General features: G+C 31.6%; 4 protein-coding genes across 10 annotated transcripts in view; 1 reads left to right on the top strand and 3 right to left on the bottom strand.

Moving 5' to 3' along the window:
* Nucleotides 1-464, top strand: part of LOC106761586 (E3 ubiquitin-protein ligase RING1) — a 3,411-nt gene extending 2,947 nt beyond the window's left edge. For all 4 annotated transcript variants that reach the window (XM_014645149.2, XM_014645147.2, XM_014645146.2 and 1 more), the window contains exon 4: nt 304-464. The gene's annotated coding sequence lies outside the window, so the exon portion shown is untranslated. The remainder of the gene's footprint in view (nt 1-303) is intronic.
* Nucleotides 465-1,542: 1,078 nt separating this feature from the next.
* LOC106759867 (prolyl-tRNA synthetase associated domain-containing protein 1) lies at nt 1,543-6,174 on the bottom strand. The gene is made up of 12 exons (XM_014643232.2): nt 6,026-6,174; nt 5,873-5,932; nt 5,726-5,779; nt 5,552-5,612; nt 5,386-5,462; nt 4,663-4,712; nt 4,085-4,167; nt 3,644-3,714; nt 3,399-3,555; nt 2,134-2,279; nt 1,962-2,060; nt 1,543-1,857 (listed from the first exon to the last, which is right to left on the bottom strand). Exons 1-12 carry the CDS (start codon nt 6,062-6,064, stop codon nt 1,786-1,788), a joined length of 969 nt encoding a protein of 322 aa, XP_014498718.1. The 5' UTR covers nt 6,065-6,174; the 3' UTR covers nt 1,543-1,785.
* A 3,607-nt stretch (nt 6,175-9,781) lies between these two features.
* On the bottom strand, nt 9,782-13,864 carry LOC106760955 (dehydrodolichyl diphosphate synthase complex subunit NUS1-like). 4 transcript variants are annotated; one of them, XM_022780657.1, is made up of 8 exons: nt 13,753-13,864; nt 13,352-13,404; nt 12,345-12,625; nt 12,197-12,258; nt 11,421-11,619; nt 11,246-11,342; nt 10,347-10,429; nt 9,782-10,003 (listed from the first exon to the last, which is right to left on the bottom strand). In XM_022780657.1, the coding sequence occupies exons 2-8, from the start codon at nt 13,384-13,386 to the stop codon at nt 9,996-9,998; spliced, it is 765 nt and encodes a 254-aa protein (XP_022636378.1). In that variant the 5' UTR covers nt 13,387-13,404; nt 13,753-13,864; the 3' UTR covers nt 9,782-9,995. The 4 variants fall into 4 exon arrangements, with proteins under 4 accessions (XP_022636378.1, XP_014499891.1, XP_014499893.1 ...); XM_014644405.2 differs by having other exon boundaries at nt 12,345-12,615; nt 13,753-13,862; XM_014644407.2 differs by lacking the exon at nt 13,753-13,864 and adding an exon at nt 13,645-13,730.
* A 4,542-nt stretch (nt 13,865-18,406) lies between these two features.
* On the bottom strand, nt 18,407-20,535 carry LOC106760819 (transmembrane emp24 domain-containing protein p24delta3). Its single transcript, XM_014644248.2, has 4 exons — nt 20,208-20,535; nt 19,732-19,947; nt 19,277-19,353; nt 18,407-19,074 (listed from the first exon to the last, which is right to left on the bottom strand). The coding sequence occupies exons 1-4, from the start codon at nt 20,433-20,435 to the stop codon at nt 18,930-18,932; spliced, it is 666 nt and encodes a 221-aa protein (XP_014499734.1). The 5' UTR covers nt 20,436-20,535; the 3' UTR covers nt 18,407-18,929.
* Nucleotides 20,536-20,780: the final 245 nt, after the last annotated feature.

Raw genomic sequence — 20,780 nt, 5'->3', positions numbered from 1 at the left:
ACTAATATTGAAGTTTCCTCTGAATTTTATATTTTGTAGTATGAAATCTGAACTACATGAATGCTCCATTAATGTAGAGAGAGAAAGAGAAAGATTGTTAAGGATAGTGGAGAGGTGTAGAGTATTTTTGGAATAAAGAAAATAGCGGGAAAATGTAGAATAATTTTTGAAATAAATTAAATTAATTGGGAGGTACAGGTCCCACTTGGAGACATGTACGGAGCAACACCCGTAAATAAATTATGTGCCGAAGCAGAAGCCTGGTTCTGAATAAAGTTTCAACGGCTGAAATGCGTTTTGCAGGAGTGAAATGGGCTTGCGATTGAAAAATAAAGTGAAATGGCCCTCCTCAAGTTCCATTCAAATTGAAAATTGGATTCATCACCACATACTACGACATTCGAGATCCGTATGATACTGCCACTGTAAATATTATTTGTTATTGGCAAAGACAATTATCACAACACTACTGGCATACTTTTTTTTATACAAAATAATATTACAAATGCTACTTATCTATTAACTTTATGGTTATCTGATATTTTTCCAGACATTTTTTATTAAAATTTCTTCCTGATAATTTTTTTTACTGTTGATATCTATGATTGGGTATGTTATGTGAATAAAAAAAATAAAAATCATGAAGATTATAAAAGAAAGTTCTCAACCAAGAAACCCTTTGTAATCGAATACAATACCTAAATCAAATATGGTTGTTATCCTTGAGTAACAATGTCCTTCTTCCCTACATCTTCACCGAACTAGTCGAACGCACAATTAGCGTTTAGTAATAACAATATTTTATTGAATAAATAACATATATAATGGCAGTGTAAAAATATATTATCTAATTACAAATCATTTTATGAGTTTATTAACTTTTATAATAAGTAGCATTAAATAAAATCATATATTATCAGTTTTTATTGTCTCAATACAAAAAATTACGTTGCCAGTACATTTCTATTAAATTTATTTTGAGAAGATTCATAAAATCCCATTTGAGTTCATAAAGTTCTTTTTTTTTAGAATGTATCAACTTTCTATTCTTGACCCACCCACCCCCCAGTAAGAAAATCTAGTGATTAAAATTTTAGTCCAATTATTATAAAAAAAACATGGCAAACATATTTACTAAAAGCGGAAGTAAAATGTCGATCATTTCTTCATTATGAAATAGCTAACTAGTGTAGAGTTTTTATTTTTGCTCGGTGCTAGTATAGAGTTAATAGATGAAAAAAGCTTAATGGTAAAGAGAAAAGATTTGGATCGTAAATCATCCAAATTTAGATCTACTATTTTGTCTATTTAAAGTAATGTTCTTAATTCAGTCTATGCATTCAGTAAACTACTATTCTCAGCTTAATGAATCGAATTAAAGAGATTCGGCTCTCATAGTTACTTGAAGTTAAATTAAATTTTTGTATTTAAGAAAGAATGTTATCAACACAAACCAAGAAAAGCTTCTCTTATGTTAAAATGATTACTTGAAGAAAAGTTAAGTTGACTTCCTTGTGATCCGAGTAAACTCCACTTAAACTCTTTAAACAAAGCTTTGGATTTTCACTATATCATTGTTAAGGTTATAAAAAATTACCACTTTAATGTGCCTCTTTTTTTGGCTGATCAAATTGTTTCAGAATCATCTATTCTGTACCAAACATTTACCAGTATATGTGAATATCCAAACAATGCATGGTGTCATCACAAACTAAACATTGACCAACTAGAGATAAAAACTTTGGGGCCCTCTTACTTTCATACCAGCAAATCCTAAATCATCCTTCACAAGAGCGGGGGCCGATAATGAGTACCAGCATGGAACCCTTCTGTATACGCTGTGTTCTTGAATATCATCTGTAATAAAGAATTGAGTGATAAGTGGCATACTTGCATATAACATGGAGGGTCTGATTTCCTGAAAAAAAGGAAAAGCTCACTAGCATGTTCATAATACTTACAGCAAGGTTCTTAAACTCTGAACTAAGGTTTTTCTGTAATTTGTCAGATACCACTGTACCCAGCTGCTCCCCGTGTAACTTTATATTCTCTTCCTTGACCTGCATGACCATTCTTCAGCCTGATGCAGGATGTATAGCTTTAGTTCGAACTGAGAGAAATATTTTTGTTTACCTCCGAAAGCAATAACTGTGACGTTTTTTGCAATATCTCTTCAACGAACTGACCAACATCTGCAACGTAGCCTGATGAATTAACATTTTTTACCAGTGTTTGTGGTCCTTTTGTACTTTTCCCATCAGAGGACTTGACAACTTTGGCTGCACCAGAAAAAAACTAACATTAATTTAAGCAGTAGGATATTTCAGCCACAAACAAGCTTGTTCTGCTATCATTATTTACGAAGTTAACTAATGTACTGAAATCGAAAAAGAAAAATATTTAACTCTAAACATGTAGCAGTCCAATAGGGACTCAAGTATTATGAAGTGACCAAGTCTCACATCGAATAGTATACGATGCTCGATTGGGCGTTTCATTGGTAGATTCTCAATTCTTATTAAGCAGCTTTTTAAGTAGCGGTGTGCAAAAAATTCAAATATTCAAATTCAATCCAGAACCATAGGGATCATCCAAATAACTTTAAGTCCATTTAATGAATCGTTTCAAATTCAAGTTGGCCTCCTCCAGAGCATCATCGTTACGATCTCAGTGGGGGCTGCTTCAGTTTCATTAACACACGAGGCTGATGCTCCACTCAAAAGACTATTATGTCATCAGAAAACGATTTGATGCTAAACGAATTCTTTCAAATCGCATCTCAAATTTAGTGAGACCAGCTACAACAAGCCGGCAAAACCACATATATGCTGAATGGTACATAGAAAATGTCCCGTGTTACCAAAACCAGCGAAACATTTAGTCTTGACTCACAAAATCGTTAGGTGAATTTGTGCGACGTGGATGGGCATGGACAGCAACCGAACCCCGGTTAATATAAAAGTTCCTAAGTTGTTTCACAATGATTTGTTTGCAGCCCGCATTCTAAAAACTGGAGTTTGGGATAGACAAGGCATGGGTGGGTCAATAATGGATAAGGCGCGGGTTAAAAATGGGAAATCCTACTGAGTTTCAAACATAAAGTGTTTAAAACCTGTTACCCTAGACGTATGGGGTATTTCATATCTCTATCCCAGATCGATGGCTCAACCTGGACTAGAGCATCATCGACCCAGCCTCAACCATAGCATCGTAGAAATGAAAGCAAAAACACAAGTGCTATCATACTAAAAGATTAACGTACAGGTGAAAATTACTCTGAGTACTAACCAAATCATAGAAATGAAAGCAACAGAAACCTAAAGTAGATGCTGTTTCAATGCAAATAATGATAACTGAAAACATTGAATAGTGCTGTTAATAGTTTTTTTTTTTTTTACCTGAAACTGCACTGGTTCCATTACCAACAGAAACATGATTTGCATCCTTAGGAATCTGTGAAGACTGCTTTTGTGGTTGATCGGGTAAAACTACTGAACCGGATGGAACTAGAGCAGCTAGATCAGGGGGTTGATCTTTCCCCACTGGAGGATTGGCCTGGAGAGGAATAAGGCAGATATATGATGATCGACAATGAAACAATTAAAGATTTTTCTTTTAAATGATGTGCCTCGAATTGACTCACCTCCAAATCAACATATGAGGGATTTCTTCCAATTGATTTAAGAAACTTGTCAAGATCGCATGCTTTTATAGCTGCATTTGTAAAGAACAGGACTATATTAACTGAACTTTTAGTGCATCAAAGCATAATAGATCTGACATGAGCATCAAACCTTGTCTTACATCAAATAGATGCATAGATGAGGTAAAAGATGTCATTCGAAAACATAATACCACCACTATTTAACATTCAATTTCCGAACTGTCAAATAGTAAGTAAGCATGAAAGGAAATCCTGTTTGGACTTCAGATATCAATTGGTGGACCCATGGTGTTAGAAAATGCAAGTAAAAGAATTCCCTAGGGGGAGTATTGCATCTATATAATATTCATCAACTTTAAAAGTGTTATGTAAAATTCGCAAACAAATTTATTTCCTTTTCACAAGAATCTACTTGCTTACATATAGACATGTCATTCGACAGTGGATGGAAGAAGCAGTGCTCCTGAGTTTTGAAACCTTGATCCAATAGCAATGAAACATCTCTTCAGAAAGGAGATGATATGACATGAAAGAAAAATACATTAGTTCCTTATAAATATATTCACTGAGTGGATCAGAAAAATATTCACAAATAGTTAGTCAAGTAAACATATAAACATCAACAAAACAGTACAAGCAAGTGTGGTTAAGGTCAAGACATTATTAATAATTCACAGATTTAATTCAGCATTCAAGAGTAGATCATTTTATATTTGATGGCAGGAAAGAAGCAACAAATACATTCAAAACTAGCAGGAACTTCATAAATAAACAAAGTAACTTGATGAGAAAACTAGAAGAAAAATAGAAGAATATGGTTTAAGCCTAAAATAGCAGCAACTACAAGGAAATCATTGATGGATGGATTTCGAATTGAAACATCTTAATAGTGCAAAAGGGGACAGTATTGCGGTAAACATGGCTACGTAACCGAACAATTCCCATGAAAAATATTAAATATCTCATAACCAAACAAAGAAATAAGAACATAACCATACCGTGCTGATTCATTCACTAGTGCAAACGGAGTGACACAACCCAGGGGTACCTGGCGAAATAAGGAAAACAACAGGCATCAAGTAAGACAATAATTTCAATCATCACAATCACACAATCTTAATTTTGTTCTTAAATTTTATAATAATTAATTTCTAGCCAAGAATAATACCAGTAATCATTATACAACTGAAACTTATGGTATCGGCAGTATCAACATGCAACAAAAATAGACTACAAGGAACGTTTTTGCATTGATTGATAACAAGGTTCTAAATATATACATTAGGAATCGCTAAACAAGGAAAATAGCGGAAAGTCCATAAGGATGATGAATATGCTACAGATAAAAGCTATGAAACGGTTTCCATGACAAATTGGAAAAATTCTTTGTCCGGAGCAAGTTTAACTGCATTTATCAATTTCCGCCATCAACTCAATCGGTAATTTGCGAATGCTTCAATATGAATTGTTTATCTTATACATTATATAATGCAGAAAAATAACAAGGTAACTGGACAAATTTTACACTTCATGAGTAGAAAAAAAAAATCCATAATTTTTATGCAAAGACTGTCAAGAAGCCAAGACAAATTCCAGAGCAAAAGCCTCTTAAGATTTTTGGTAGTCACTTAAAATAGACACAGCTACTAATAAAAGGGAAGAATGAAAGAGAGAAATGACTGTTCCCACTACAAAATGATAGAACAGAGGCACAGACAGACCTGAAGTACTTCACCTAGAGCTTCCTCAGGTGCCATTCTGAGACCACCTTTTCCCAAACCAAGCCGCTGAGATAATACTGCTCAGCTTTGAAGCAACAAAGAAATTCATTGATACGCATTGCAGTAAAATGATACAAACTCTCAATGTTCACAAAATCATGCATACCTTTAAGATCTACTTTGGTAGCAGCTAAAGCAGAAACAACATACAGTCTGCGTTTCTTATCCTGTTTAAATTAAAAGATACCCGTAATCAGGGCATACCCATAACATAACGATTTATAAACAAAGAGCAACAGAGGTATATGGACTTTGATTTTCCTCTTTAATTATACTACACCTTGAGAAATAAATTCTTACTGAGCCCACCCCCCAAATGTCCAACATACTGAGCCTGAAGGTAAGATAAAGGACACTCAATAAGATATAATATTACAATAAAATGAACAAGAAAGGGAAAATATAGTATTGTATTAACGGGTTTTACCTGAGCGTCAACGGTCAACACAACTGGATGTTCGTATTGGGAAAATGGAATCTGAAGCTCCTGTGAGTGGTAACGTTCCAAGATGGATTAGGATTGACGCATTTTGTGATTGTGGATATGTAAGAAAAGTGATTAAATAGGAAGAAAACGAACCTTCAACCGCGCAAGAAGGTTTTCTTTGGAGAAACCCATGAACGGAGATGAAATGGTGGAGAGGCTAGTGCAGTGGAAACGATTCTGATGGCAGAGGAAACACAGATGCCAATGCTCTGATTCAAACCCCAAAATACCATCAGATATGGGTGGGTCTGCTTTTCTTATATCACTGGTTCACACTGTCCATTCACATTAGGGTTTTACTATTCCCAACCTGTTTTTTCTAAACTTCACACCCGATCTAGATAAAAAAAAAATAAAGAACTAAAAATAAAGACCTCAGGAGTATAGACCCACTTAATTCTGATCAGTTCATCAAGGATACCTTAATATCTTTATCGTTAATAGAGAAATTTATTTTCTATACACAATTTTTTATTTTTTTTAATAATTATTTTTTAAAATATTTTACAATATTTGACAATTACAATGAGTTTAAATTGAAAAGGTTGAGAGTGAACTTATCAAACACAAAGTGGGGATAGCAAAGCATTTCTGTCTATTCCACCTTCAATTGTACAAAAACGAGTTACTATTTACACTCCTTTTGAGTACTCCTAAACTCCCTTTAATAAATTCTTTTTCCACCATACATCCCAGAATTTGCACTCATCTTTCTATAAATAAAAAACTTAAATACTTGTTCATTCGTCGACTTTCATAAGGATTCGTTTTTTTATAATAATTAATATGGTTCTAATTTTGATAAATTATGTTGGATGTAGTATTTTTTTATGACGTCATCTAAATTATTAATAAGTGTATATAATGACAATATTTAAATGAATTGTTCCATTTTTGCTTATATGTCTCTTCCTATAAAGTGAGAGTTGGATTTAATTTATTTTTATTTTATTTTGAAATAAAAATTGGCCATGAAAAAGGAAAATAGGGTTTCCGAACTGCATGTGGATTTTTGTTATGAAATCTGATTTTGCAAAGTCTTCCTCCCAATAGAAACCATGATTGTTGGTTGGTGAAGAATGTTTGGTTGTTAATCTTCGGCTTCTTATTACAATAGTTATGCTATTGAATTTGATATTCCTCACATAGTGAGTATTGAGAGAAATTTAAATAATCTCCAATTGTAATTGTAATGAAATGACGTGTTAAGAATAATAAAAACTTCAAAGATACTGAAAAACAATATTGGAATTATTCTAACTATAAAATTATATTAATAATAATATATTTAATTATTTTTAATGAAAATATTTATTGATAATTAACATTACCTTTTTATTTATGTGTTGAATAATAGAGTGGTTCTTATAATGTTATAGGGTATGGAATAACTATTTCAAAATGGTACTTTGAACAAAATGTTATAAGAACAATCTTTAATATATAGAAATAAAATGCTATAATAATAAAGTATTTGTATACAAAAATATATAAATAAAAATCATATAATAAATTCTATTTTTCAATTATAGAAGAAGATGAAAATCATTGGTTGAAGAACCAATTAGAAAAGGGAGTGAAAATTTTAGGGTATTGAGAGAAAAAAATGAAGAATGTGCAAGAAATATTATACAGAGTTAACCAGGCCAACAAATCTTTATTGATCACTAATGTAGTATATTTTTTACAATATGGGGATACATACATTATTTGACCATGAAACAGGTTGGAATTAAAATTTTGTTTAATTTTCTTTTTATAAAAACTTGAAGCTTTGTAAAGTTATGCAAAAAGTACTATGTAAAATCTTTTACACTGATCTGTTTAGTAAACTCCTGTTTAACATGATTCGGTTTCATGCACTACATAAATATTTTGAGTTAAATTTTGACATATATTAAACCAATTAGAAATTATTCTAAATTGCTAAAATAATTATTACAAAAAATAAACATTTCACTATATGTGAGAACATGATTGAAAAAATAGAAGGAAAACTCGTTAAGAGGACTAAAAGGCTCAATTCTAATTGAGGATGCAACACTTTTTATTAAAAAAAAAAAAAAAAAAAAAAAAAAAAAACTGATATCATTACAAAAGGCATGTTTCAACTTTCAAGGAAAAAGCTCTATTTTCTTTTTCCTTACAATGCAAGACTGAAAAATGTCAAGTTTTATTTATTTATTTTTTTGAAAAAAAATATATAATAGAAGGCGGGTAAGGTACCTAGTTTATTTTTCTCTCTCCTAATCTGTGAGAAAAAGTAAAATGTATTATACATACATATTATATATATATATATATATATGGGGTTTGCTAACTTGCGTACGCCTGTTTTTCAGTTGGTACATTTTAGTAATGTGTACTGGATTTCAGTAGACAAAAATACCCTTATATCATGAATTCTAAGTTTTAAAGTTAAGGATATTTTAATAATTTTCATCCTCAAAATTAAAAAAATAAAAAAAGAAACCCCCCAAACCCTTATCCACCTTTTTCAAAAAAAATCAAAAACACTTGCCTTATTTTAATAATTTTCATTTTCAAAACTTAAAAAAAAAAAAAACAAAATCTTATTCACCTCCTACATTCATCTCAACCCTTTCTCCTTCATCTCTCTCACTCAAACATTTTCTCTGTCATCTCTGCACTAGCTCCAACTAAAAAACACTCATTATTAAATAAAATGTTTAGAGAAAAAAAATACTTACATAAATAAAAAAATTAAAGCACCTAATTTTTTCTTTATATAATTTTAAATAAAATTTCAAGATTTAGAATTTTTATTGTTTGATTTTATCGTTGAGAATTTTATTGTATTTTGATTTGTTTTTTCTTTACTAAAGGAAAAAAAAGTTAATGAATTTCTACCAAAAAAAATTAAATGGCCATAGAGCAATGTTACGTAGTCTCAGAATGTAAAGGAAGGATGGTCATAAGTCTTGGTACAAGTTGTACCTGTTGGTTGTAATATATATAGTGAAGATAATGAAATTATAGAGATTATGAATGAACTTTTTTCGGAAAGTAAATATGTCAATGACTCAATTCTTTACAAAAGTAAATTGTTTAATAATGAGTGTTTTTTGAGTTAGGGCTAGTGCAGAGATGACAGAGAAAATGTTTGAGTGAGAAAGATGAAAGAGAAAGGGTTAAGAGGAATGAAGGAGGTGAGTAAGGGTATGGAGTTTCTTTTTTTTAGTTTTGAGAATGAAAATTATTAAAATAAGGCAAGTGTTTTTTATTTTTTTTCAATTGGAGCTAGAGCAGGGATGACCAAGAAAAGGTTGGAGTGAAAGAGATGAAAGAGAAAGGGTTGAGAGGAATGAGAGAGGTAGATAAGGGTTTGAGGGTTTTTTTTTTTTTTTTTTTAATTTTGAGAATGAAAATTATTAAAATACCCTAAACCTTAAAACTTAGAATTCATGATATATAGATATATAAGGGTATTTTTGTCTATTGAAACCCGGTACACATTGTTAAAATGTACCAACTGAAAAACAAGCGTACACAAGTTAGTAAACCCATATATATATATATATATATATATATCATGCATATTTCCAGCTTTAGAGTTAATTTAGTTTTGCTTAATACCAAAATGGAATAGCTTATGAAATATTAGTTTGATCTATACTTATGGGACTGTTTCAGAAAACAAAAAGAAGATTCTTTTTATAATAACAAAAAAATTGCTAATTTTATTGGAACTAAAAAGTTTGCTAATTTATCTTATAAAACACATAACTTAATAGTTTCTATTGATTTGTAATTACCTATATATAAATTTCTTATTTTATTCCTTAAAACATTATACATTAGTCAAAATCTGGTTTTGTATATAACTCATCAAACGGAATGCGTGTCTAATGAATAAAATAATCGACTTCACTTACACCATGTTAATGGTTTTGATATACCTGTGAGGAATTTATCCACTATAACAGTATCAATGGTGGCATCAAATTAAAATACACCATACTTTGCTCAGACCTTTTTTTACTCGCTACTTTTCTAATCTTCAAGCCAACGCTTTGTGGTGCTTCTGCAGTTAATTCCATCTCTACTTACCTGTTACAATCCCGGAAAAAAAAAATGAATGACGACATGAAAACAAGATTTTAATGATCTATGGACCATGCATAACTTTATTTAATACTAATTCCGCTCATAGTCCAAATGCAACATCATCCATAAAAGTGCGGAGATATCTTCCGATATACTGTACTATTTGTTAGTAATTATTTCTCCTTGAAAACTGGGATCCGTTTTAGGCTAATCTCACATGATTTACTAATAGATATCCAAACAGTAAAATGGAGTTAATGGTAAAAATAACTGCAGAACATTTACTAATTTATTGGGGATCAAACCATGGTTGACCAGTAAATGACTGACTAAAGAGAATACNTACCATAATTTTGGTGCACTCTCGTGAAGTTATAAATGGCTTTGATTAAGGAACCATATGTCATGAATTTCAACGATCCCATGTGTCTGTAATAAACACAAAATTCAGTCAGAAGAATCTATCAAAAAGGAAGAAGAAAATATCAAAAGTAAATCAGCGTACGCATGATCCAAGTCTTGCCCAACGCCAAAATTAATTGAACCTTGGTATCATTGGACCACCACCATTGTTTTCCTTTGCCTACTACTGTCACTACTTTTAGAATTCTCTAGAGTTTGTGTTCTGTACTGAGCTATTTATTACCTATTATTGATTTTTTTTTTTTGTATGCAAGATTCTTCTTATTTTCTAGAAGATTTGTACAGAAATGAAAGTTAGAACTTTTCAGTCTTTCTTCATCATTGTGGTTCGCCATTTAGGTCCCTAAATATCAAAATCTTCTGAAAAAAGTTGTGTTGTACTCGAGGCCGTGGGTTCTCAGTTTTCTAACAATAAAAGATACATGTGTATAGCTTTCTTAAGCGATCACGAGATCACTAACTCTTAATATTAAGTTTTCATGTATAGTTGTATGGCCAACATTCATCAAAAATTATAAACAGGTTCGCACATCACCTACAGAGCAGAGCCTATGCATGGCAAGGAACTTTACGGTAAACTTTCAATGTTAATGTCTCTGCAATAGAATTATGGAGTTCAGTTCGAGTTTTAAACTAATTTCATTTACGAGGACTTTTATTTCAGTTAAATCATCAGCATACTATTCCAAGTTGATAACTATTTCAGAACAGAACGGCAATGTAACAGAACTACCGCTTTTAGTTTCATTTCTGTGTAAAAAACAAGCATTTTATCACTGCACTGATGTAATAAAAAATAATAGTTTCCTCTTAAGAACTTACACGATCTCCGTATAGCGAAGTCTCCATGCAGGAAAACCAAGATGGCTCCTCACAGGTCCATAAACCAGTAAAAGGTCAGGCTCNGGGCCTTTGCTACCTGATCATAATGATAGCTACTTTTCTGAACAAGGCAGTCAACTCTTNAACTATTACTAGGTCTAGAAAGCAAACATACCGACAATTTGCAATGCTTCATTCAAGTGAGGTTCTAAAGATATTTGAGCATCTAGTTCTTCACCCAAGGAACGCTGTTTCAAGTTCTCCACAAAAACCAAGTTAGCTGCTTTCGCCACTGCCTCCTTCCCGTCCACATAAGAAAGAAACTCCAGAGTCATGTGATCATGAGCATCGGGTGTAACAACTTGACTAACTTCCTACACTGAATTAATGCTAGATCAGATCAAANAAGTGACATAACAGCAAACGTTACTATTCATGCTTGAAAGCAATGGCAGCTGAATGAGCCATTTATAATCCATATTTTCTACTAATGCATTTTTTGGAGGCAGAGGATATATACAAAGAGAACATATGATAAGAATCGTGTATTTCATCTTCTAATGAATAATTTCTTAGACAATGCTCTAAAAATAATCAAATACTGCAAGTAAGCCCCATCATCTATGAACATTTTAAGCCAATGAAAACGGAAATGAAATCAGATGTACCCAACAAATTTCATGTGTAAAACCAATTTAATGTAGGACGCATAATCTACCAGAATCTAAAAAAGGGTTTGGTTACATATCTTTTCTCATCATCTAATTGAATAGTAGAAAGAAGTCAAAGAATCAAACAGAATTAAATGAGTAAAAGGTGGGATCCAAAATTGATTAACATGGGAAAAATATAAGACACACCAGTCACTTGCAGGTTAAAATCATAATCCGGTGCCAAACTTATCAATAGATTAACAAAGAATCAATCTGCAAGGAAACAATTATATGGTACCTGAATGGATTTTGCATTCTTCAAACTTTGAAGTATGGTTTCCTTAGACTTCTTTAATACTCCTAGAATAAAGAGTTCAAGGAAAACACTATTATATGGCCTGAGTAAAAGAAACTTTACAATCACTGGTTCTCCAAACCTTTCATACCATTCATGTCATAGAGGCACACATTCTTCACACCAATAGAGTCCAGCCACTTCAACAGTTTAACAAGTTCGGAAATCTGACAAGCTTCTTCACTTTCTATGACAATGGCAAGGTACTGAACCTTTTCTGAATGAAGAGACTTGTATTTNTCTAGTACTCCAAGAGAGATGAAGTAGCTCTCCAACAAATTAACCACGACTACTANGGAATACCATGCGCTGACAATTATTTGCAGGAAGTACCATAGCAGTCGAAGCCAGAGATCTCCAATCTGTAGAAGCCTTAAAACCCACAATGAATGGACTTAAATTTTAGGTTGAATGGAAAAGGATATGCTCAGTTGCATAGAGTAACCATTTACGTTAAATATCATTGTGCTCATCAATACATAGATCAAAGATGACGCAAAGCAACATGTATGTAGATTGCAATCTTTCTACACTACCGTGGACACTGCTAACAAAATTGACTTATGTTGGAAAATGTAACAGGCATAATTCGTTTATCTTATAGAATAAGTAATTTATTGATTTAATATTGCCAGTTTTGTACGCACCTTTAGACATACATTACCAGTTTCTTGCGGTCTACACATATGTTAATTCAGGATCTCTAAACAACTGAAACATCACAGGGTCTCTAAACAACTTTTAATTAGAACTCAAGTTAATAAATAATAATTGGTTATTAAATTGAATGAATATTTCGTTTCTACTAAAAAACATTAATATGACATACATATCTCGCAGAATATTATTAAGTATTCTTGTTATTGCAACTACAGCAGAGAAAAGCTCTTCAAAATTAAAATTAGTATTCCTATATGCCTAAAAAAAGATTGAACAAATTAGCTATTTTATCAATTAAGAACAACTGAACACCTAACTTTGATTATATACAAATTTAATAGCGGGTGCAAGAAAAATATTTCTTTGAAATATAGTGTGCAGAGAGCTGCAGTACTGATGGAAGATTGGGCTGAAGGATATGAAGTGATGAAGACTTACAGTAACAATACACCGAGAAAACTTGTGAGCTCCATCTCTAAAATCCATGGATCCTAAAAGTACGAAAAACATCAATTAGATCAATTTCAAAAGGAGAGAGAGGGCAATAAAAGAAGCGAGCATGTAAACATATATACACGAGTAACAGCTAAACTGGAAATAATAATTAATAATTGGTGCAATCAAAGTGGGAAAAGGAAGAAGATGAATCCATAAAGCAAGAAACCAAAACATGAAGGCAGCAAGCAATAGACTAACACAGACGTGAATGCAAAATTGCAACGAAAACATACAAAAGAGGCACCCGCGAACTAAAACCAGGTTACGATTCAGCAAACACTAAAGAGAACAGGGAAAATCACAACATGAATAAAGAGCGGAAGGAGAAAACAGAATCGCACCTAAAAGAGAAACCCAACGAAACAAAATCGTTTAATTTGCAGGGCCCAGCGAATAACAACAGAGAAGAAAGTGATAATGAAAATTATTTAAATTATTGTATTTAAGCAGTCGAGCGCAGATCAAACTATTTTGATTGGTGAGGAAAAAAAAGCAAAGTATTACATGACTCGGAAAATAAATTATTGTTGACTACTATAGATTTATTTTAATAAATTATTTTTTTTATTCTCATCTTTGTTTATTTTCATTTATTTTATTATGATTTTTTATTTATATTTTGCATCTTTCAAATTCAATAATAGTGAGAGAGAAAAATTGTATTACTGACTTGACGATATTGTTTAATTAATTTTTCAATTCTTTCGTATTTGACCTATTTCATTGACTATAAAATTCCCGTTGATTTGTTTTTTCCTACTTATTTTATTCGAAATGTCATGCAAAAATATGAGTGTTGTCATACTAAAAGATTAACGTACAATGCAAATTACTGACTACTAACCAAATCATAGAACACTAGTGCAAAAACGTTGTTTAACGTCACCCCTTAGACGTCTGTTTCGTGAAAATCCGACGTCTACTAATGTGCAGTGGCATTATTGTAAATAAATTGGAAAACTAGACGTCAGTTTCGATGTCAGGCAACGTTATGACATCATAGACGTCAGACCTCTCACAAACTAACGTCCAATTGCTTGAGGTATGTGATAAGACAGTCCATTGACGTCAGCGTTTTCAGGGGACCGACGTCTACTACGTTGCAATTAATGTTATACAAAAATCCCAAGAGATTAGACGTCGGCTGGAAAGGGCACCGACGTCTACGTCACTGACAGGAAAATCAAACGTCAACCGGTTCAGCTTTAGACGTCGAATAGACGTCGGATCCCGTGAAAAAGCAACGTCCATTGGCTGCTATAACGCGTTTATCAGTTAACATTGAAGCAAAAATGTGTCAAATAGTATAAACAATCCAAATGCTATAATGAAACGTGCTTGAAACAACAAATAAAGTTAAAAAAATTTGGTATAAAGGACTAAAACCAGAGTTTTCTAAAGTTGAAGGACTAAATTGTACCTTAGTTTAAAAGAGGGACTAAAATCAAAATCGCCCCAAAGTATAGGGACTAAAAACATATTTAACCCTTGTATTATTTATCTTTGGGTTAAATATGTTTTTAGTCCCTATACTTTGGGACGATTTTGGTTTTAGTCTCTCTTTCAAACTAAGGTACAATTTAATCCTTCCAACTTTAGAAAATTCTAGTTTTAGTCATTTTTACCAAATTTTTTTAACTTTATTTTCTGTTTCAAGCATGCTTCATTATAGCATTTGGATTGTTTACACTATTTGACACATTTTTGCTTCAATGTTAACTGAGAAACGCGTTTGAAACCGCAAATAAAGTTTAAAAAATTTGGTAAAAAAAAACTAAAATCAGAGTTTTCTAAAGTTGAAGGACTAAATTGTACCTTAGTTTAAAAGAGGGACTAAAACCAAAATCGCCTCAAAGTATAGTGACTAAAAACATATTTAACCCTTTATCTTTATAGTCCAACTTCTAGGTTGAGTTTTCTCGATCCAACTTTTCAGTCTTACCTTCTCAACATAATTTATCAATCTTGACTTTTTGACTAACAAATTGTATTTGTCTATATGAGAACAAACTATGGACACAATGTTAATTTGATTGTCAAATTATATTTGCAATACTTTCATCACCTAAGACCAACAATTACCTAAGATTAACAACGAATACTAAAAATTGAAGAGAAAATCGTAACTTATTGGTTTGTGAGATCCATTCGATCTCATGAGAACGATCTTAATTTGTAGAAATAAAATGTTATAATAATAAAGTATTTATATTCAAAAAATATATAAATAAAATTTATATAATAAATTCTATGAAGCGTGTGAATGTTGATAGTTTTTTCATTGAAGAAAAACTTGATGAAAACATGATGAAATTGTGAAGTATTCAATCTAAAGACCAATTTATAGATATTTTTACCAAAATTATGATAAATTAGATTTTTGAGAAATTATTAGAGTTAGAAATATATCACATTCATTTACTAGCTTAAGAGAGAGTATTGAGATGAAGACATTTAATTAGTTAAATTATACATTTGGATATAAAACAATAAAATATAATATATAATCAAAACTTTTTAATTTAATCTCTGTGTTAGTCTTTTCCGTCCAAGTTATTGACTATGCCTTCTCGGTCCAACTTTTCGTTTTTGTCTTCTTGACATAACTTCTTGGTTTTGTATTTTTTGATCAACTTCTCGATCTTCTTAACCTTTCTACCAACTTCTCAATCTTCTTAACTTTTTTACCAACTTCTGAGCCTTGCTTTTCCGATCTAATTTCTAAGCCTTCTCAATTTTTTTATCCTTTCGGTTGAGAAACCAACAACACTTAACATAATTAAATAGAGATTAAACATAAAACAGAGTCTAATCATGATTAAATTGTGATTAGGTCCTCCTTAATCGTATGAAGGACAAAAACAAAAAAAAAATGTTATAAATAGATAAATGCTTAAAATAAAATGAAATATTTCTTTAAATTATATTTGTATATCCGAGAACAAACTATAAACACAACATTAACTTGATTGTTAAAGTATCTTTACAAATTCTCTCATGAGACAAACAATTATTATCAAATCAGCAACCAAATATTAAAAAAAAAAACTACAACTCATTAGTTCTATGAAGTCCATTAAGTTTTACAAGAACAATCTTAATTTGTAAAAATAAAATATTATAATAATAAAATATCCGTATATATACAAGTAAAAATCATATAATAAATTTCATTTTCAATTACACTATTTGATGAAGATGAAAACCATTGGTTTAAGAACCAATTGTGAAAGGAAGTGAAAATTTCGGGCACTCGGAATAGAATAAAATAAAATCGACACCGAAGAATGTGTAAGAAATAAGGGAAATGGTAATAGTAACCCCTTATACGGAAGGAAAATGACATTTTAACACCATTTTTTTACACTATTTTGACACTGCACACATGTTAAAATGTGATTGGACGATTTCAAATTAAAAAAGTTAAGGCAGGGGTATATTTGGAAGAGAAAAACCAAAGTTTGTTTTTTTAATTTGAAATCGTCCAACCACATTTTGACACATGTACAGTGTCAAAATGGTGTCAAAAAATAGTGTCAAAATATCATTTTCCCATACGGAATTAACCGACAAATCTTATTGATCATTAAGAAATATTGACCACTAATGTAGTCTATTTTTCTCCGATATTGTCATTTGTGAAGTTTTACACTGTCGTTATTATTCAGCCATAAAGGTTGGAATTAAAATTTTGCTTAACTTTTTTTTTTCAGAAACTTGAAGTTTTGTAAAGTTATGCAAAAGTAATTTCTGACTGTATAAAATCTTTTACACCGACTTGTTTAGTAAACTCCTGTTTAACATGATTCGGTTTCATGCACTATATAAATATTTTGAGTTAAATTTTGATATATATTAAACCAATTAGAAATTATTCTAAATTTTGTTAAAATAATTATTACAAAAAATAAACATTTCACTATATGTGAGAACATGATTGAAAAAAAAAATAGAAGGAAAACTCATTAAGAGGAGTTAAAGACTCAATTCTTATTAAGGATGCAACACTTTTTATTAAAAAGGAAAACTGATATCATTACAAAAGGCATGTTTCAACTTTCAAGGAATAAGCTCTATTTTATTTTTCCTTACAATGCAAGACTGAAAATGTCAAGTTTTATTTATTTATTTTTGAAAAAAAAATAGATAATATAAGGCTGGTGGTAAGGTACCTAGTTTACTTTATTCTCTTCAAATCTTTTCATCACTTTTTTATGACATTTGCATTTTGTTGTCTGTGTGAAACAATAAATAAACAATAAAATATAACTAATATAATTCAAATATATGAATATATATCCAGTAAATCATATGCTACAAACCTGGACTAAATAAATATCATTAATTTCATATTCACATCATTAAAAGAGAATATATGCAATATTGCAACTACTTTTTAAATTAAAAATCAATATATTAAATTTTATTGAAAACCATTGTTTTCTTATACCTATGAGACACTTAATAAAATATATATATATATATATATATATATATATATATATATTAATTTCGTAGTTAATTATTCTCAAATAAGTTTATATTTTAAAATAAAAATATGATATGATTGATATTGATGAGTGTTTACTAAAACATGAAATGTTTCTCCATCATAAGCGTATCATGTTGAGTTTGTTAAACACTAATGTCTTCAGAGATTACCTTTAACAATAAATATGTCGTGTTCCTGATTGTAATGTGTTTTTTTTTATCACATAATGATGTTTATTAGTGATTATGAAATAATTTTACACCAATCACATAATGACATGTATATGATATTCAAATGATGTTAAAAATGTGTTGTAATTATCATGTCCTTTTAATAAAAATGAACATCTCCAAAATGGAAACTTCTAATAGGAATTTCGGAGACTTCTAATAGGAATTTCTTACAATAATAGTAATTTTTGAATCTGAGTCCAAGACACATGTTTCAAGTATTTCTCATAGATGTTTCAAGTTAATAAAGATGAGCATCTCCAAAATGGAAACTTCTACAATATAAATATTCAATTAAATCACCTTAAAATTCGTACAATTAATATCTTCAAAAAGAAAAATTAGTACAATTAATGCATCAAACATTTGTACACAAACAAACATTTCACCCACAGCTCTACACATTTGTTGTTTCGTTTCATCAATATCATAAGCCTTTACTCAAAACATTTGCTTAGATTGAAGTCTATCCCTTCTAGAAAAACAAGATATATCAGTCCCTTTCAGGGGAAATCATTTGAAGCAAATGCTTTGAACTGTGAATGCTTTTTCCAATTGACAAAATACTGAAGGAACTCTTGTATATAATAGCTGCTCAATAATCAAAACCAGTTACCACCATTCGATTACCTTCAAGAAAGAAAGAACCGAACTCTCCCATTTCCGCATAGTCCTTGCAGGGTCAACCCACAAACCCCAAAAGGATTCCCAAGAAGAAAAACTATACAATGTTTGAGTCATCTCCAAAACTTGAGAAAACAATCTGCTGTGGGTAAGTGTCACAATAAAGCAATATCTATATGAGCTTCTTCTTACGAAAGAAGCGCTTCAGATACCATAGCTGCAACACCGAAACACAGATGCAGATGCCAAGAGATAAGATACTGAACCAAGCCACTCTAGCATTTGTTGTTTCACTAACTTCCCTCATCTCCTCTTCCCTGTATCATTGTCCAAGAGAAGAGAAAAGGAAGTTTTGAAATGTTTTAATAAACATAATGAATGCTTCGCAATAATTTTATAGCAGTTATGTTACTCAGTCACACATCACCACCAGTGTTACGTAGTGCAGCTATTTCGAAGAACCTATCATAAGGCCTCATACAATACAGCTGAAATCAAGCATGAATAGAAGAGATTTACCTATTCTTCAAATAAATTAGATTGTCCCGGATGGCTTCCACGGCCCCTTCAAGTTTCCTTAGCTCAAGTTCAACACCCTAAAACCAATGCCCGAAAAGAATGCGTATGTAATTTAAATTAAACACTTCAGTACAGATAAAAATGCATTGTACATATTACAAAGGCAATGATACAGAACGAGTGATACCTTAAATTTATTTAGGCTAAACTATTCAATTAGTCTCCATAGTTATTTCTATTTTTAGTCTTTCCATGAGAAACATGTAAGTTTTACATACACACACACACACTTAAAAGTTAAGTTTTGGTCCTTAAAGCTAATATCATAAAACCAGTGATAAACCAGTACAAAAATTTGTGAGGACTCAAATGTACAATTTGTTCCTGTACAGACTTAAACCTCAAATGGAGTTAAGGGGGGAAATTGAATAGTTTAACCCGCATTTATTTATCACCTCTATCTTTTCCTTTCTTGCAACGGAGTCCCAATCTTTGGCAGCGATTCCAGTTTTCCATTCAAGGCTGATTGTGGTCTCTACTCCACCTTCTTGATGTTTGGTATCCACCCAAAAGCACGCCACATAGTTCCCACTCTCCGAAGTTGTAAATGCAAACTGACCATGAGTAACATTCTCATTCTGGTGAAGATTATTTCCGTAAGGGGATGTCACCTGGAAAAAAACAAAACAAAAGAGTCATCATCTAAAACGAGTTGGTCATATGAACTCTACTGTTATACTATCTTATTGTACTATGAGTTAATTAAAACCGTAGTTCACAACATTCAATTTCAATAGCAAGGAAGAAATCTACCGTTACTAATACAGCCCTAAACTTGTTAAGGAACTACAACTGGGTATGAGAATAGTTACAAATCCGTGACAAAAACATAAATAAAGGGAGTCTTGAACAGCTTAATCATGTATATAACCTTGACAGAAACGGTTTGAGGTTGGTGACCCTTGCTATCCTCCGCTACAACGTAGTAATCTGCTAAAACGACGACGTGTGCCTGGATTTCCTCAGACATGCACTTTGTTCCCTTACTTGGGATGGTTAACCATACAGCCTCGGTTCGAAGGAGCATGAGAGTGGTGAAACATAAGAACAAGAGTAGAGGATTTGGGGTTCCAGAGCTTAGGTTGGTGTTCTTCGCCATTGCTCAGTTGTTGACCTTTCGATCCAAATCAGATACCCTACAACTTAGGGACTCAGATCTAAATTTGTCAATTATCCACGACACAGTGCAAACTAAATTGATTGCGGTAATAATAATTTAGAAAGTTCGTTGTTTAATGTTTTCTTGCAGAGGTTAATGTTATTCCAAGCGGACAAATGCGCGTAGTATTGGATTACGGTGATGCGTTTTCAAGCTTACGTGGCAAGCCATGCACCAATCAAAACCGTGATGTTAATACTCTGTCAGGGAAGTGTTGCATTAGCATAACCCTTAAACCACACGCTTGGTTCGCGTCTGAACTCAGTGGCTGTTGTTAGTAGTACT

Source organism: Vigna radiata, chromosome 5 (assembly GCF_000741045.1).
Source record: "Vigna radiata var. radiata cultivar VC1973A chromosome 5, Vradiata_ver6, whole genome shotgun sequence".
Lineage (NCBI taxonomy): Eukaryota > Viridiplantae > Streptophyta > Magnoliopsida > Fabales > Fabaceae > Vigna > Vigna radiata.
This window is presented reverse-complemented; position numbering and strand designations above follow the sequence as displayed.

What these genes read in the sequence shown, in the direction of transcription:
- LOC106759867 (XM_014643232.2), bottom strand. Translation starts at nt 6,064, where the DNA reads ATGGGTTTCTCCAAAGAAAACCTTCTTGCGCGGTTGAAG. An exon ending in CACAGTTATTGCTTTCGGAG is followed by an intron (nt 2,061 to 2,133) that starts GTAAACAAAAAT and finishes ATGGTCATGCAG; the next exon opens with GTCAAGGAAGAGAATATAAA. An exon ending in CAGAGTTTAAGAACCTTGCT is followed by an intron (nt 1,858 to 1,961) that starts GTAAGTATTATG and finishes TCTTTATTACAG; the next exon opens with ATGATATTCAAGAACACAGC.
- LOC106760819 (XM_014644248.2), bottom strand. Translation starts at nt 20,435, where the DNA reads ATGGCGAAGAACACCAACCTAAGCTCTGGAACCCCAAATCCTCTACTC. An exon ending in CAAGAAAGGAAAAGATAGAG is followed by an intron (nt 19,354 to 19,731) that starts GTGATAAATAAA and finishes CATTGGTTTTAG; the next exon opens with GGTGTTGAACTTGAGCTAAG. An exon ending in CTAATTTATTTGAAGAATAG is followed by an intron (nt 19,075 to 19,276) that starts GTAAATCTCTTC and finishes ACAATGATACAG; the next exon opens with GGAAGAGGAGATGAGGGAAG.